The sequence below is a fragment of the Podarcis tiliguerta genome, assembly GCF_965153285.1.
Source record: "Podarcis tiliguerta genome assembly, chromosome: 16".
NCBI lineage: Eukaryota > Metazoa > Chordata > Lepidosauria > Squamata > Lacertidae > Podarcis > Podarcis tiliguerta.
Genome location: NC_139549.1, coordinates 7846089 through 7863797, shown reverse-complemented (window position 1 = coordinate 7863797; position 17709 = coordinate 7846089). Strand labels below are relative to the sequence as shown.

General features: G+C 50.1%; 1 protein-coding gene across 3 annotated transcripts in view; it reads right to left on the bottom strand.

Annotated features, from left to right (window-relative positions):
- DENND4B (DENN domain containing 4B) overlaps positions 1–17709 on the bottom strand; it is a 57986-nt gene that overhangs the window by 29659 nt on the left and 10618 nt on the right. For all 3 annotated transcript variants that reach the window (XM_083416421.1, XM_083416423.1, XM_083416422.1), the window contains 8 exons: positions 15793–16109; positions 12789–13041; positions 11434–11503; positions 9938–10107; positions 6382–6623; positions 4969–5035; positions 2889–2947; positions 1326–1470 (listed from right to left, as the gene is read on the bottom strand). In XM_083416421.1, coding sequence (XP_083272547.1) covers positions 1326–1470; positions 2889–2947; positions 4969–5035; positions 6382–6623; positions 9938–10107; positions 11434–11503; positions 12789–13041; positions 15793–16091 — 1305 coding nt within the window. In that variant the 5' untranslated portion in view covers positions 16092–16109. The remainder of the gene's footprint in view (positions 1–1325; positions 1471–2888; positions 2948–4968; positions 5036–6381; positions 6624–9937; positions 10108–11433; positions 11504–12788; positions 13042–15792; positions 16110–17709) is intronic.

Genomic DNA, 17709 nt, shown 5'->3' with positions numbered 1-17709 from the left:
CCCCAAAAAAAAATTTTCTGGGAACTGTAGTTTGCTACGGGTGATGAGAATTCCCGCTCACAGAGCTATAACTCCCAGAGTTTCCTGGGAAGAAGTGTTGTTAAACCCAGGCATAGGCAAACTCGGCCCTCCAGATGTTTTGGGACTGCAACTCCCATCATCCCTAGCTAACAGGACCAGTGGTCAGGGATGATGGGAGTTGTAGTCCCAAAACATCTGGAGGGCCGAGTTTGCCCATGCCTGGTTAAACCACTCTGGGTATTGAAATTTTTTTATGTGCTGTAAACCACCCTTCATCTTTTACTTTTAACATTTTTTAAAGTTCTAAATAAATATTATTCCAGATGGCTTTGATCTTTTTACACACCCACCACATATGATACATGGTACTGCATGTTTCTCCACATCACCAGCAGGTATTGGGGATGCTTCTATACATTTTTGATAGTCAAATACCAACGATATAACATTTTTAAAAGGTTGTCCCTTAGAGTATAAAAAAGGTAAAGGACCCCTGACAGTTAAGTCCAGCTGCGAAAGACTCTGGGGTTGCGGTGCTCATCTCGCTTTCAGGCCGAGGGAGCCGGCGTTTGTCCGCAGACAGTTTTTCCGGGTCATGTGGCCAGCATGACTAAGCCGCTTCTGGCGAACCAGCTCAGCGCACGGAAAGGCCTGCTGGAGCGGTACCTATTTATCTACTTGCACTGGTGTGCTTTTGAACTGCTAGGTTGGCAGGAGCAGGGACCGAGCAACGGGAGCTCAATCCGCTGCGGGGATTCGAACCTGCCGACCTTCTGATTGGCAAGCCCAAGAGGCTCGCTGCTTTAGCACACCGTAAATTTCCAGTTTACTTTCCATAAGTTTTCCCACCCACCCCTCCCACTAGATGTCAAAGAGAAGAACAACTGCCAGACTTTTAGAAGACATCTGAAGGCAGCCCTGTTTGGGGAAGCTTTTAATGTTTAACAGACCACTATATTTTAATACTTTGTTGGAAGCCGCCCAGAGTGGCTGGGGAAACCCAGCCAGATGGGCAGGGAATAAATTATAAATTCTATTCTATTCTATTCTTTCCATTGGCTCATATCTATGTTATGGCCAAAGTCTTGGGCCGGCCCATTTAATCATGGTTGAATTCTTGAGGGGAAGAATATAGTGGTTGAAACCAGCATCATAGAGCTTTAAAGGTATGGGGTGAATGTGGGTTTAGCTGGCTCTGCCTGTCATGGTCTCTGGCTCCACCTCTTACTGGCTTTGCCTACTGCTGCCCCCCTATCCTCCGCCCCACCTGAACCCCCAAAGGCCACCCAGGAGCCCCGACTCACAGAGACCAAGGCTTCGCCCACGCTGGTCAAGACGTCCGGCCGCAGGGAGTGGATGAGCAGCTTCTGCTCCGTCAGCACCGCCACAAGGAGGGCCACGGCGTTTTCGGGACCCAGTGTCTGCAGCAGTGTGAGGAAGCTAGCACCACTGTAAGGAAAGAAGGTCTTGGTCGGTGAAAAGGCAACTGACTCCCCAAGCCCTTTAGGAACCCAACTAGCTCAGTTCCATTATCCCAGGAACGCTAGTCTGGTTACATTCCCCCACATTATATACAAATAACAAGGCCGGCCCATGGCATTTTGACGCCTGAGGCGAAGATCAAGGCAGCTTTTCCACCAGCCCCCAGTAATTCCATATTAAAAAATTACTACAGTGGTACCTTGGGTTAAGTACTTAATTTGTTCCGGAGGTCCGTTCTTAACCTGAAACTGTTCTTAACTTGAAGCACCACTTTAGCTAATGGGGCCTCCTGCTGCTGCCGGAGCACGATTTCTGTTCTCACCCTGAAGCAAAGTTCTTAACCTGAGGTACTATTTCTGGGTTGGCGGAGTCTGTAACCTGAAGCGTATGTAACCCGAGGTACCACTGTACTGAATTTAATTTAAAACTTTTTGGCACCTACACAAAAGCATTTTTGTTTAGGGAAGCCTATGCAGCCATGTGAAGGCCGATATGTTTTCATCTTTGCTTACTGTTAAATTTACCTTTAAATGTACACAGTGGAAACAAAAGCAGTTAAAAGCAGTTATTTGAAACATTTTAATAGTTAAAATAGCTTTTAAAAACCCAGATTAAAACACATGTCAGGATACTACATGTCTAGGATAGTAAAGGTAAAGGGACCCCTGACCATTAGGTCCAGTCGCGGACGACTCTGGGGTTGCGGCACTCATCTCGCTTTATTGGCCGAGGGAGCCGGCGTACAGCTTCCGGGTCATGTGGCCAGCATGACTAAGCCACTTCTGGCAAACCAGAGCAGCGCACGGAAACACTGTTTACCTTCCCACCGGAGTGGTACCTATTTATCTACTTGCACTTTGACGTGCTTTTGAACTGCTAGGTTGGCAGGAGCAGGGACTGAGCAACGGGAGCTCACCCCGTCGTGGGGATTTGAACCGCCGACCTTCTGATCGGCAAGTTCTAGTCTCTGTGGTTTAACCCACAGCGCCACCCGTGTTCCACATGTCTAGGATAGGCTTGTCTTAAAGCATTCCTAAGCAGGCACTGAAAGAAATCTAGCAAAGGTGCTTGTCAATAGGCAGGGAGTTCCAAGGTTTGCGTGCTGCCACGATGATATATCAATTTATTATAAACACATAGCGGTATTTCGTGGCACCTGCAACAGTCCCAGTTCTTCAGATTGCAGTGGTCAAGTAGGCATGCGTGGGATAAATCGATCTCACATGCAAACTCATCCCAAGCTGTTTATATAGAGTTACACTTTGCACATGGTCCCGCATGAGCCAGACCGTAGTTTCACACGACACGCTGGTCCAGGCAGAAGCTCCCTTGGGCGAAACTGGAGTTAAGTTAGCAGCAGATCTCATAACGTCAGAAGAGCATACCTGAGTGGCAGAGGAGATGAAACAGGCTGGCACAGAAGCATGTTATCGTAGGAAGACATCTGGACAGGCAAAAAGAAGGGAGAGGGGAGAGGAAGAGAAGAACTGACTCCTGAGTGATTTGTTAAAGAGAAAACACAGCTTTAGATACAGCTTAAACAATCAGCAGTGCAGACCAAAACCTGTCCTTTATTAGCGCAACACCTAGATTATAGTGGTATCTCTGGTTACGAACTTAATTCGTTCCGGAGGTTTGTTCTTAATCTGAAACTGTTCTTAACCTGAGGTACCACTTTAGCTAATGGGGCCTCCTGCTGCTGCCGGAGCACGATTTCTGTTCTCATCCTGAAGCAAAGTTCTCAACCCGAGGTACTATTTCTGGGTTAGCGGAGTCTGTAACCCAAAGTGTTTGTAACCCGAGGTACCACTGTACTGCAAAACATGCATGTCCATCAGAGGTCGGAGGTCACTTCTCAATCCTCCGCTCCAGATGAACCATAATCTTCAGATTCCTAGTTTTATACTTTCAATATCTATCCAGCTCAGAATTTCCTATACAGACTGGCAGCACAGCTCTCCAGGGTTTCAGAGAGGGGGGCAATTCCTGGTGTGACCTGGAGATGCCTGGGACCTCCTTAATGCAAGGTAGGCGGACTGACCAGCTAAGAGCTAAGGGCCTCTCTCCAAGCATCACTCAGGGGTTGAGCAAATGGTTATTACGTAGAAGGTCCTGGCTTGACCAATGGCTTGTTCTTCAGCTGCCTAACAGACAGAGGTGTAGCGGTCTAGGGTTGCAGGGGAGTCAAAGACCCATTGCTATATCAGCAACAGGATCCGTCAATTCACAGCACCCTAGAGGCACCCAACCAGCATGAAAAGGGGAGCTTTTAAGGCTCCAGGCATGGCCAAGCTTGGCCCTCCAGCTGTTTTGGGACTACAATTCCCACCATCCCTGACCACTGGTCCTGTTAGCTAGGGATGATGGGAGTTGTAGTCCCAAAACAGCTGGAGGGCCAAGTTTGGCCATGCCTGTTTTAAGCCAATGAGAAGAAGTCTCCTCACCCTTTGTACTGTTTGGAGCCAATCGGGAGAGGAAATAGGTAAGACGGCCCCTGAGGATCGGCTCCCAGGGTCACTCTGGAGGAGTGCGGGAAGAACACTGAGGAGGAGATGTAATGTATGCTCCAAAGCTAAGCATTCAGGAGCACTGAAATCTCAAGGTGCTCCAGTTTCAAGAGGACGACAGGCAAGTTCCATTGTGTACAGTGGAACTTCAAGGAAAACACAACATAATAAGATATTGGAGCAATCCAAATCATTGGATGTGGAGAAAATAGTAAACTTAACTGAAAGGCAAACACATGGAGATCTATACTGATTGTTCCAATACATCCCTAGTTATGAGGGCCTTTTCTGTGGTGGCTCCCCAATTGATGAGAGAGGCTCACCTGATGCCACCATTATATGTCTTTAGGCGCCAGGCGAAGGCATTCCTCTTTACCTAGGCCGATGGCTATCTATGACAGGCATAGGCAAACTCCGGCCCTCCAGATGTTTGGGACTACAACCCCCATCATCCCTGACCACTGGTCCTGTTAGCTAGGGATGATGGGAATTGTAGTCCAAACATCTGGAGGGCCGGAGTTTGCCTATTCCTGATCTATGGCCTATGAAACCGTGGGGGAGAGGACTGTTATCATGACGACTTATTTTATTATTAGGCTGTCTGTCGGTATGCTTTTCATTGTGTTTTTATCACTGATGTACTGTAAAGTGTTTTTATAACGTTATACACCATCCTGGGACCTCCTGGGCATTATATAAATTGAAATAATATAACAACAACAATAACAATGCATATTTATGTATAATCTTAGAAGGGGGTACGGTGCCAAGGAAGTGCGGTTGTGACTATTATGAACGCAATGTGCACCTCTGAGTTTGCCACAACACTACTGCTAACACAATGGAATTGCCCAGCCGATTCCCCGTCACCCGGGGAAGGTGCGACCTGCAACCCCTTCCCCCCCGCTGCCAACAACAGGATGAGCAAAGGCTCTGGGTTCCTCCACTTTCTGCTTACCTGAACCAGGATCCGAGGCCGCTGTGGAGATGGGAAGGGGACATTGTGCATGAAATGAGAGATGTGCCTGGAAAGAGCAACAGAGAAGTCACAGGGAAGAAGAACACCCTTCCACACCCACACACACCCACACCCACCAAATGAAACCACAATCGCCATCTCTGCCCTGTAACAGCAGCTTACAGGCATAGGAAGAGCTTTGCTGGATCAGGCCAATGATCCGCCTGATTCAGAAGCATTACTGCCCTCCAGCTGTGGGGGCAAGAGTATAAACATTGTGGCTAGAAACCACAGAGCCCTCTCCTCCAGGATTTTGTCTATTCCTCCTTTAAAGTCGCAGTGCCTTCCATCAGCTTCGGCTGGTGGCCCAGCTACGCCCCTATCTGGACAGGGATAGCCTACATTGGCTCCCAGTGCGTTTCCAAGCACAATTCAAAGTGTTGGTGCTGACCTTTAAAGCCCTAAACGGCCTCAGACCAGTATAACTGAAGGCGCGTCTCCACCCCCCTCGTTCTGCCCGGACGCTGAGGTCCAGCTCTGAGGGCCTTCTGGCGGTTCCCTCACTGCGAGAAGCCAAGTTACCGGGAACCAGGCAGAGGGCCTTCTCGGTGGTGGCACCCGCCCTGTGGAACACCCTCCCACCAGATGTCAAGGAGAACAACAATTACCAGACTTTTAGAAGACATCTGAAGGCAGCCCTTTTTAAAGGGAAGCTTTTAATGTTTGATGCATTACTGTATTTTAATATTTTGTTGAAAGCCGCACAGAGTGGCTGGGGAAGCCCAGCCAGATGGGCGGGGTATAAATAAATTATTATTATTATTATTATTATTATTATTATTATTATTATTATTATTATCGTGGGAGTTGTTTATAGTTTATTTCCTTGACATTTGATGGGAGGGCGTTCCGCAGGGCAGGTGCCACTGCTGAGAAGGCCCTCTGTCTGGTTCCCTGCAACCTCACTTCTGAGGGAAATGCCACAAGTTCCTCGGTGCTGGACCTCAGTGTCCAGGCAGGACGATGGGGGTGGAGACGCTCCTTCAGGTATACTGGGCCGAGGTTATTTAGGGCCTTAAATGTTGTGCTCGGAAACGTCCTGGGAGCCAATGTAGGTATTTCGGGACTGGTGTTATGTGGTCTCGGTGGCCACTCCCAGTCACCATTTAGTTGCTGCATTCTGGATCAGTTGTAGTTCAAAGGTACCTTCAAAGGTAGCCCCACACAGAGAGCATTGCAGTAGTCCATGCAGGAGATAAATAGAGCATGCGCCACTCTGGCAAGACATTCTGCCATCTACCATATCAGATGAGAGGGAGCTGTGGCCGTTATCTAGCTAAGGTTCTGCTTACGTTTCAGGCCTCGCAACCACACAGAGAGGCCCCAATCCTATCGGCCGCATCCCCAACTTACGCCTCAAGCGGAAGAACATGAGGCCCCGAGATGCTGTAGCGGTAGAGGAAAGTGAGGAATTTCCGGAAGACGTCAAAAAAGGGCCAGTGGGACAGGACACAGATGCTCTTGCGCGTCTGCACCGATTTGCTGGTGATGGGGCGCCGGTCGACGACGGTGAGGAGGTTCAGCCACATGCACTGTCGCTCCGAGAGGCGTTCCCGCGGGAAGGACTCGTAGAACTGGATGGCAGCGCCGTACACCTGGGAGTGAGAGCAAGAGAAGCCAAAGAAGGGAAGGAGGAAGGTCAGAGCACTGTGCAACCTTGGTGAAACAGTCGCTCACCTGGGGTGAGTGAGGAGTAACTCCAGGCGACCTGGAAGGGAATCTTCGGAGAACGAATGCTTCTTCTTATTGTTCTCAATCTGGCCAAACAAAGGGTATTTGCCCCTGTTACGTGTGTGGGACAGGCTTCTGTAATAAATATTGTGGACTAGAACCATAGAATCATAGAGTTGGAAGAGACCACAAGGGCCATCGAGTCCAACCCCCTGCCAAGCAGGAAACACCATCAGAGCACTCCTGACATATGGTTGTCAAGCCTCTGCTTAAAGACCTCCAAAGAAGGAGACTCCACCACACTCCTTGGCAGCAAATTCCACTGTCGAACAGCTCCTACTGTCAGGAAGTTCTTCCTAATGTTGAGGTGGAATCTTCTTTCTTGTAGTTTGGATCCATTGCTCCGTGTCCGCTTCTCTGGAGCAGCAGAAAACAACCTTTCTCCCTCCTCTATGTGACATCCTTTTATAGATTTGAACATGGCTATCATATCACCCCTTAACCTCCTCTTCTCCAGGCTAAACATGCCCAGCTCCATTTGTAGACTTGTTTGCCAATTGCCATGCTGTGCACACATATTGATGCTAATATGAAAAATGAACGCTAACCAGAATAGCTCACTTGCTGGTCTCTTAAAGATTTCCAAGACTCTGGAATTTGAATGTTTGAAGATCCACCCTATGACATTGGTCTTCTAAAGACTGTTTTTATAGGTTGTTAACTCTCTGGCTATTGGTTTTTGGGCTGTGATTCATTTTTTTGGGGTCACGTTTAAGTTGAGATCTTTCCTAGTTTGCATCTTCTTTGGCAATGTTTTGATGATGTTTAAATATGTTTTTATTATTTGTTGTTTGCCTCCCGGGGTTCTTTTGACAGGAGAGGGAGGTGATAAATGCAACCAACCAATCGTTTTTTAAAAACTTTTTTTTCATGTAGATTGCCAGGCACCTCTGCTGCAGAAGAACCCAAATAAAACAAATACTTGCCCTAACCTGCCTGCAACAAAACCCACACACACGCACTAAGTTGGCACAGTCCTGCCAAGTAGCACAGCCCTCTGTCCCAAATATCCAATTGCTCCCTGAGAGGTGATATCACTCACCCCAGACATTCCGTCTCACAATGGGCAGCTAATTTTCTTAGAGCTCTTCTAAGCCCTACGGGGGTTCTGGATAGTATTAGCACGTAGTCTGCGTAAAGCAGAGCCGTGATGTGCTGGTTTGCTAACTTCGGAGGGTGGTAGTCGAGGTTATGGAGAGTGGTTACCAGGTTATTTAAATAAAAATTGAATAATAAAGGGGCCAAAAGGCACCCTTGCCCAACACCCTTAAATGTTTTAATGGGGTCTGTTAAGTGCCCCAGCCGGCTGCACCTGACTCTAAGGGCCGTATTTGAATGTACTACCTGAATTAAATATAAAAAAAGGTAAAGGTACCCCTGCCCGTACGGGCCAGTCTTGCCAGACTCTAGGGTTGTGCGCCCATCTCACTCAAAGAGGCCGGGGGCCAGCGCTGTCCAAAGACACTTCCGGGTCACGTGGCCAGCGTGACATCGCTGCTCTGGCGAGCCAGAACCGCACACGGAACGCCGTTTACCTTCCCGCTGGTAAGCGGTCCCTATTTATCTACTTGCACCCGAGAGTGCTTTCGAACTGCTAGGTTGGCAGGCGCTGGGACCGAACAACGGGAGCGCACCCCGCCGCGGGGATTCGAACCGCCGACCTTTCGATCGGCAAGCCCTAGGTGCTGAGGCTTTAACCCACAGCGCCACCCGCGTCCCACAAAGTAAAGGTACCCCTGCCCATACGGGCCAGTCTTGACAGACTCTAGGGTTGTGCGCCCATCTCACTCAAGAGGCCGGGGGCCAGCGCTGTCCGGAATGAATTAAATATAGTAGCCTTCTATCGATGGTAGTGGCCCGAAGCTTGTCCCAGAGTCTGGTTCTGGGAACTGAGTCAAACTGAGTCGACCTGGCTGGCAGCCGGATTCTGCACCCAGATTTGTAGGCACAGATCATCCTCTAGAATAGGGAACTAGGGAAATGCTGGTCGCCCTTTGGGGTGCCTCAGGGTCAATTTTTATGGTAGCTCAAATCTTAGTTGTACGGGTGTACAGTGGTACCTCGGGTTACATACGCTTCAGGTTACAGACGTGTCAGGTTACAGACTCCGCTAACCCAGAAATAGTACCTCGGGTTAAGAACTTTGCTTCAGGATGAGGACAGAAATCGTGCTCCGGTGGCGCGGCAGCAGCAGCAGGAGGCCCCATTAGCTAAAGTGGTGCTCCAGGTTAAGAACGGACCTCTGGAACGAATTAAGTACTTAATCCGAGGTATCACTGTCTGTATATACCGTAGATTCCAGTGTATTAGGCGACTGGGCGTATTAGACGACCCCTTAAATTGGGCAGCTGCAATTTGGGGGTTCGTCTTCTAAGCCCAGTCGCCTAATACGGTGGGCAGCTCTGTGCCAGGAGAAAGCGGCCCAGCACAGAGTGGAGCCTGCTGCCCCTGCTGCTGCTTCTGAAGAAGCAGTGGGCGGGCTCTGCGCCACGCGGCTCTCTCCCGGCACGGAGCGGAGCCCGCCACCGTCACCTCGGAGCCACAGCCGCAGCAGTGGGGGGGGGGGCGGGCTCCGCCCATACCCAGTGTACAAGACGACCCCAAACTTTTTAACCTCTTTTCCGGGGTGAAGAAGAAGAAGAAGAAGAAGAGTTTGGATTTGATCTCCCGCTTTATCACTACCCGAAGGAGTCTCAAAGCGGCTAACATTCTCCTTTCCCTTCCTCCCCCACAACAAACACTCTGTGAGGTGAGTGGGGCTGAGAGACTTCAGAGAAGTGTGACTAGCCCAAGGTCACCCAGCAGCTGCATGTGGAGGAGCGGAGACGCGAACCCGGTTCCCCAGATTACGAATCTACCGCTGTGAACCACTACACCACACTGGGCTCTCTCTTATACGCTGGAATCTACAGTATCTCAATTTTAATTCATGAGGTATTGCTGCAATCTGCTTTGATTGTATATTTTATCTTTATGAACGCTGTTTTTATTGTGTTATGCAAGCTGGTCTTTGACTGTAATAAATTATCTATCTATCATCTATTTATCTATCTATCTATCTATCATCTATCTATCTATCTATCTTTTTATCTATCTATCTTTTTATCTATCTATCACCCACCCCAGGTTCTCTGACCCAGCCCAAAAAGTAGTTCCCACCACAATGCAATCCGACTACCTTGTCTCCCGAAGCCCCGGTCAACACGAAGGTGGAGAAGACAGGAAGCTGGTATTTCGTGTCGGCCGGCCAGCTCTCGATGGTCGCCCCCATGGGCAGGCAAAAAACAGCCACGGACTCCGGCAACGGGAACGCCTCGTTGTCCTCCTCTGGGTAGCGACTAAGGAGACCTGGAAGGGGAAGGGGAATGGGAGGAAGCTGTTTCGGTCCCTCCCCGTCAATTAATTACAACTATCCCTAAGGGTCTACCCATTCCCAAGAAGAGGGGATCCTGATCCACTGATCCATGATTCCCTGCAACCTTCAGGCTTGACTACTGCATTCTGCGCTACATGGGACCTGCCCTTGAAGACTACTCAGATGTTTTTGTGACTCCTTTGGAACCTTGGGGAGGCGCAATCAGATTTCGCCTGAGTTCACAGGCTTTGAGTTTCATGCTGCTGGTTTTAACCTGAGAAGCTCTTAGCATCCAAGGACCCACACATCTCAAATACGTCCTCCCCCCACGCCATCTCTCCCGACAGGGATGCTCCTCAAAAATCAGGACCAACTCCATCAGCGTGGCAGCCGATATACAAGGTGTGACCGGAAAGTTTGGTGAACGGTCACAGAAATCAGACAGCGAGAACATACATGCCTTACAGGTCTTCAAAGTAGGCCCTCTCTGTTACAATGCACCGTTGACAACATTCGTAGAGTTGTTGGACACTTCTGGAGAAGTCCTTTTTCCGTACTGCTTTCAGTTCCCTCGTCACAGCCGCTTGGAGGTGTGGAATGTTGGAAAATCTGTGCCCTTTCAGTGACGATTTCAGGTTTGGAACAAGGAAGAAATCCGGTGGGGCCAGATCGAGAGAATATGGAGGGTGGGACAAACTCAGTAACAATTTCACGTGGAACATGAAATTCTTTCACCATCATTTGGACGGACTAACGCTGATCCCGCATCAATAACCTCTGTCGACATTTGCTGCCGTTCTGCTTGTCAACGGTCTTCGATGGTTTGCCGCCCTTCACGGAAACGTTTAAACTACTCACACACTGTCTTTTGAGTTGCAGCTTCACCTCTGTACACAATTGTGAGCATTTTGTGGGTTTCCGATGCTGACTTTATGCTCAAATATTTCTCGCTGTCCGATTTCTGTGACCGTTCACCAAACTTTCCGGTCACACCTGGTATATCAAGATAAGCTGGCAATATAAAGCGAGTGCTCCAATCACTGATCCACCTGGTTCAGTATTGCCTGCACGGACTGGCAGCATCTCTCCAGGGTTTCAGGCGGGGGCCTCTCTCGGGAGATTGACGGCACTTTGATCTGAGCATCCTCAGTGGAGAGGAGGAGAATTGGAATCCACTGGCACCTGGAGGGCCAAATGTCTCCCTGCCCCTGTGTTAGAGCCGGGCGACAGGGTGGCAGTTTCTTAAAAAAGATAAGTCAACACACACAGGGAGCTCAATAAGGCCCCCAAGAGCCACGTGTCCTCTGTCCGAGACATACCTGCTTGGTAAACCAGAGTGTTCCCTTTTGCCAACGCCATCTTGTAGCAGATGTAGAGGGCTGGTCCCCACTGCAGAAAAGAGATAGGCAAGAAAAGGTGGAGGAAAGCAATTGGCTGAACCACAGAAAAAGCAGCCTCAGGAACAGAGAAATCTGCCCGGACCGAGTCAAGGGTATTTGTCCAGCTAACCTAATACTGACTACACTGACTGACAGCTGCTCTTCAGGGTCTCAAGAAGAGCAGGAAAAAATTCCCTGTGACCTGCTCCCCGGGTCTTCAACTGGAAATGCCAAGGACTGATCCTGGGGCCTTCTGCACTCGGCTGCCCTCCTCTCCAGAAAGGTTCCAGCCCTCCTGGTTCTGAGCAATGAGATGGCTCAGTTGGCAGAGCATGAGACTCTTAATCTGAGGGTTGTGGGTTCGAGTCCCATATTCGGCAAAAGATTCCTGCATTGAAGGGGACTTGGATTGGATTATTCTTGTGGTCCCTTCCAACTCTACAATTCTATGAATAAAGGACAAAGCAGTGTGACACGGCAGCTAAAAAAGCCAATGCAATTCTGGGCTGCATCAATAGGAGTATAGCATCTAGATCAAGGGAAGTAATAGTGCCACTGTATTCTGCTCTGGTCAGACCTCACCTGGAGTACTGTGTCCAGTTCTGGGCACCACACTTCAAGAAGGACACTGACAAACTGGAACGTGTCCAGAGGAGGGCAACCAAAATGGTCAAAGGCCTGGAAACGATGCCTTATGAGGAACGGCTAAGGGAGCTGGGCATGTTTAGCCTGGAGAAGAGGAGGTTAAGGGGTGATATGATAGCCATGTTCAAATATATAAAAGGATGTCACATAGAGGAAGGAGAAAGGTTGTTTTCTGCTGCTCCAGAGAAGTGGACACGGAGCAATGGATCCAAACTACAAAAAAGAAGATTCCACCTAAACATTAGGAAGAACTTCCTGACAGTAAGAGCTGTTCGACAGTGGAATTTGCTGCCAAGGAGTGTGGTGGAGTCTCCTTCTTTGGAGGTCTTTAAGCAGAGCCTTGACAACCATATGTCAGGAGTGCTCTGATGGTGTTTCCTGCTTGGCAGGGGGTTGGACTCGATGGCCCTTGTGGTCTCTTCCAACTCTATGATTCTAAACAGGAATTGAGCGGAGCTGGGACAATTTGCCAGCTCGTTGCTCCACCTAGCTCAGTACTGCCTGCAGCCACACTTCAGGATTTCAGATGGGAGAGGAGGAGGAACCCCCAGCCCTCCCTGGAGATGCCAGGGACCGTACCAGGGACCTCCTGGGTACGAAGCCATGAGTTCTGCCACTGCGCCAGGCAGCACCTGAGCTCCGGTACTCACCATGCCAGCGTTGAGGTTCCGGTCCACGCGGCAGAAGGTGTGCGGGAGGCTCTCCCCTTTGCTGGGCATGATAAGGCAGATGTCGGTGATGCCCAGCGTGCTGTAGGCCTGGGTCTCGCTGGCTCGCCGGTAGGTCAGGAAGGTGCGCTGGTGCCCGGGGGCCCCCGAGGCCAGGTTAGCCGAATGGCTATAGGGAGTCGTGTCGATGATTTTGTAGCCGGACTTCGGGTGGTCCTTTCCGTCGTAGTGCACCCTAGGCGAACGGCAAAAGAGAGTGTGTGTTTCACTATGAGGAATAGGGATTGCGGGGGGTTGGACTAGATGACCCCTGGAGCCCCGTACCAACGATACGATTCTAAGGACCTGTCCTTTGCGGTACTCTCAGTTCCACATTTTCCCTTTATTTATCGTGTTTACAGCTCTGTTTTATTTTATTTTCTTAATATAAAGGTAAAGATAAAGGTACCCCTGCCCGTTTGGGCCAGTCTTGCCAGACTCTAGGGTTGTGCGCTCATCTCACTCTAAAGGCCGGGAGCCAGCGCTGTCCGCAGACACTTCCGGGTCACGTGGCCAGCGTGACAAGCTGCATCTGGCGAGCCAGCGCAGCACACGGAACGCCGTTTACCTTCCCGCCAGTAAGCGGTCCCTATTTATCTACTTGCACCCGGAGGTGCTTTCGAACTGCTAGGTTGGCAGGCGCTGGGAGCGAACGACGGGAGCGCACCCCGCCGCGGGGATTCGAACCGCCGACCATGCGATCGGCAAGTCCTAGGCGCTGAGACTTTAACCCACAGCGCCACCCGCGTCCCTCTCAGTTCCACGATTTCCCTTTATTTATCGTGTTTACAGCTCCATTTTATTTTATTTTCTTAATATAATTCTTATTAAATTTCCTGTTCCAGAATTTCAAATAAACATTTTACATCCTTAAGATGGCAACGACTTCCCTTCTCCTCTTTCCACGGTTCATTTTACATATCTTAAATCCCTGCATGTTTTACAAAAACTATAACAGTCGGTTTTCCGTTATTGCATCCATCAATTTACTCTGTTGAAGTTATCTTAACGCTGCCAGCGTTTTTAGCTGTACACAATTATTTCCCATATATTCAATAAATGTTTTCCAGCCTTCTTTAAACATATGTTCTCCTTGTTCTCTTATTCTATATGTCAAGTCTGCAAATTGTGTATATTCTGTCAGCTTAAGCTGCCATTCTTCTTTGGCTGGGACTGTGATCCATTTTATAGCTCCGTTTTCCTCCAAGGAGCTCAGTGGGAAACATACCAGACAGCAAATTGCCCTGATCTGCTAGATGTACTGGCACTGAAAGGACGTTATTGTCAGGAGAACTTTCCACAAGCAGGGTGCCACCACTGAAAAGGCCCCGTCCCTTGTTGCCAACCTCTCTCAAGAAGGGGAGAGGGCCTCAGATGAAGATCTAACAGGGTCCGTGTGCTTTCATTAGGGGAAAGGCATTCTGAAATATATTGGGGCCCATCTCATGCGTGATGAATGCCCACATACCCAACCAACCACCCTACACCTAAGGACATCAGAAGAAGAAGAAGAAGAGTTTGGATTTGATATCCCGCCTTTCACTCCCTTTAAGGAGTCTCAAAGCGGCTAACATTCTCCTTTCCCTTCCTCCCCCACAACAAACACTCTGTGAGGTGAGTGGGGCTGAGAGACTGTGACTGGCCCAAGGTCACCCAGCAGCTGCATGTGGAGGAGCGGAGACGCGAACCCGGTTACCCAGATTACGTGACTACCGCTCTTAACCACTACACCACACTGGCTCTCATCAGAAGAGGCCAGGGGCTCACCAAGCCTACAATGGACAACCATTGGGAAATTCTCAACGAGGACTCCCTGCCTTGAGATTCCCGGCCACTGGTATTCAGAAGCGACAGTGGAGGCAGAACACAGCCACCCGAGACAGTAGCTGTCGATAGATTTCTCTGCGAATTCGCAGAGTTCGAAGGGACACCCAGGGTCATCTAGTCCAACCCCCTGCAATGCAGGAATCTTTTGCCCAACGTGGGGCTTGAACCCATGACCCTGAGATGAAGAGTATCATGCTCTCCCAGCTGTCTCCCAACCTATTACTATTTATTGAATTTACCGTACTTTTCTGTGTAGAAGACGGGGTTTGTTTTACTCTAAAACAGCAATTCTCAACCTGTGGGTCCCCAGATGTTGTTGGACTACAACTCCCATCATCCCTGAGCTCTGGCCTTGCTAGCGAGGGGTGATGGGAGTTGTAGTTCAACAGCATCTGGGGACCCACAGGTCGAGAAAGGCTGCTCTAAAATAATGTTAAAAATCAGGGGGGTCCGCATCTTATACATGGATAGTGCATATGTGGGACGGGCGATTGGTTGGGGGCGTGTTATACACGGAAAAATACAGTATTTATCGCCTTATACCCAGGGGTCTCTGGGTGGTTCACAGAATAAAATCTAGAACTAAAACACAAAATACCTAATAAAAATAACAACAACAACAACAACACAACAGACCCTCCCTTCAAAAAAGCACCGTTTAAAAGGGCCTAAGATGTAAATCAGATCACCCAAAGGCCTGGTTAAAAAGGAACATTTTTGTCTGGTGCCTAAAGGTGTACAATGAAGGCGCCAGGCGAACTTCCCTGGGGAGAGCATTCCACAGACGGGGAGCCACTGCAGAGAAGGCCCCGTTCTCGAGTTGCCACCCTCCGGACTTCTCAAGGAGGAGGCACACGAAGGAGGGCCTCAGAAGATGATCTCAGGGTCCGGGTAGGTTCATACGGAAAGGGGCAGTCCTTGAGGTACTGCGTTCCTGAGCCATTTAAGGCTTTATAGGTCAAAACCAGCACTTGGAATTGAGCCCGGAAACTGATCGGTAGCCAGTGCAGTCAGACCGGGATCGATGCAATATGCCAAAACCGTCTTGCTCCGGATTCTGCACCAGTTTCCGAACCGTCTTCAGAGGCGGCCCTACGTAAAACGCACTACAGTCACCTACCCCAGCTCCACAATGGGGGGCTTGTCCCGACCCCTCCTGTAGCAGATGTACATCTGGGGGTTGTTGAGCAGCCCAGCGTTGAGCTCCACGGGGTTTCCGGAAGTGGTGCGGTCGATGCAGGTGAAGCCGTGAGGCACCTCCTCGCCCTGCGAGCGGACGATGACGGCCACGTCCACGATGGGCTCGCTGGGCCGGGACGGGCGAGGCGGCTGGCTCTCATCCTCCAGCGGCGCCGAAGTGTCCGCCAAGCCGGCCACCACAAAGTAGTCCACCAGCTGCGGGGCCCACTCGTCCGTCATGGCGGCGGCTCACGGCATCTGCAACAGGGGAATATGAAGAAGAGCCGCGTGAGAAGCCCCGCCTCCCGGGAAGCTCCCAGCCAATGGTGGCCTGCGCAGAATGTTCGGAGGCTCGTTGCCGCGGCGCGAGAGACATGAAACCTGTGGAGGCAGAAAATGGCCATCGTGTGCCATCTCTAGGCTTCTCCTGCATGAATTTGTCCACCGCTCTTCTAAAATAATAATACAGTCGTACCTCTGGATGTGAACGGGATCCGTTCTGGAGCCCCGTTCGCCTCCTGAAGCGAACGCAACCCACGTCCACGGGTCACGATTCGCCACTTCCGCGCATGCGCGTGACGTCATTTTTAGCATCTGCGCATGCGGTGAAACACGGAAGTAATGCGCTCCGTTACTTCCGGGTCGCTGTGGAGCGCAACCCGAAAATGCTCAACCCGAAGCTACTTCAACCCGAGGTATGACTGTAATAATAAAATAATAAAATAATATTTTTTTTCTACCCAACCCTCCCCAGCCGAAGCCGGGCTCAGAGCAGCCAACAACAACAAAAGTAACACAGTTTACATAAAATCACAATCCATCAGTTGAAATACATTCTAAAATCAATTCATTCTAAAATCAATTCAGAATCAAATTAATGGCAACCATTGGGCTAGAGTTCTATGAGGATTACCAAAGGAGGAGGTCAGACTGTGACTTGGCCATCCAAAATGGCAGCCACCCCGCCTCCTGTGGCAGGGAGTTCCGCCGTTGAACAGATAAGAGAAGGACAGTCTTTTTTATCTGTTCTGAATCAGATGCCGCCGAGTTCTGGCGATAGGAGAGAGGGACGGGGAATTCCCCTCTGCCGTGCGCCATTTTACAGCCTTGGGTCGTGTCCCCGTCTCTCCTAAAGCCAGAACCAGCAAAACAAACCGGCAGGGCAGCGAAATGGAAGTGTTTCAGGAGGGAAGGGTGTCAGCTGGGAGCCTCTGCCATGCCAACGGTGACAAAAACCATCGCCACCCCCAAAGGCCCAACCAAGGCGACCGACCGATTTGGTCCGCGTTAGGGGCAGTCCTCGATTCTGCCGTCCGCGCAGAATAGTGGTCTGTAGAAAACTTCCCTAAAAGAATGAAAACCGGCGACGTGTCCTGTGGGGGTGGAAGCACCCAGGCCAGAAATGGGCCCCCACCCACAGCACCCAAAGTCTCGAGACAGACGTTGGAGAAGGCCTCTGGGAAGGGTGGGGTGTTAAGTTTTCAAAATTGTTTTTAACGTTGTGCTTTAAATTGCCTTTAAAAACAATTTAAAACGTTTAAAAACGTGTTTTAAATTGTCTTAGGGACACGGGTGGCACTGTGGTCTAAACCACAGAGCCTAGGGCTTGCCGATCAGAAGTTCGGCGGTTCGAATCCCCGCAACGGAGTGAGCTCCCGTTGCTCAGTCCCAGCTACTGCCAGCCTAGCAGTTTGAAAGCACACCAGTGCAAGTAGATAAATAGGCACCGCTCCGGCGGGAAGGTAAACGGCGTTTCCATGCGCTGCTCTGGTTCGCCAGAAGCGGCTTAGTCATGCTGGCCACATGACCCGGAAGCTGTACGCCGGCTCCCTCGGCCAATAAAGCGAGATGAGCGCTG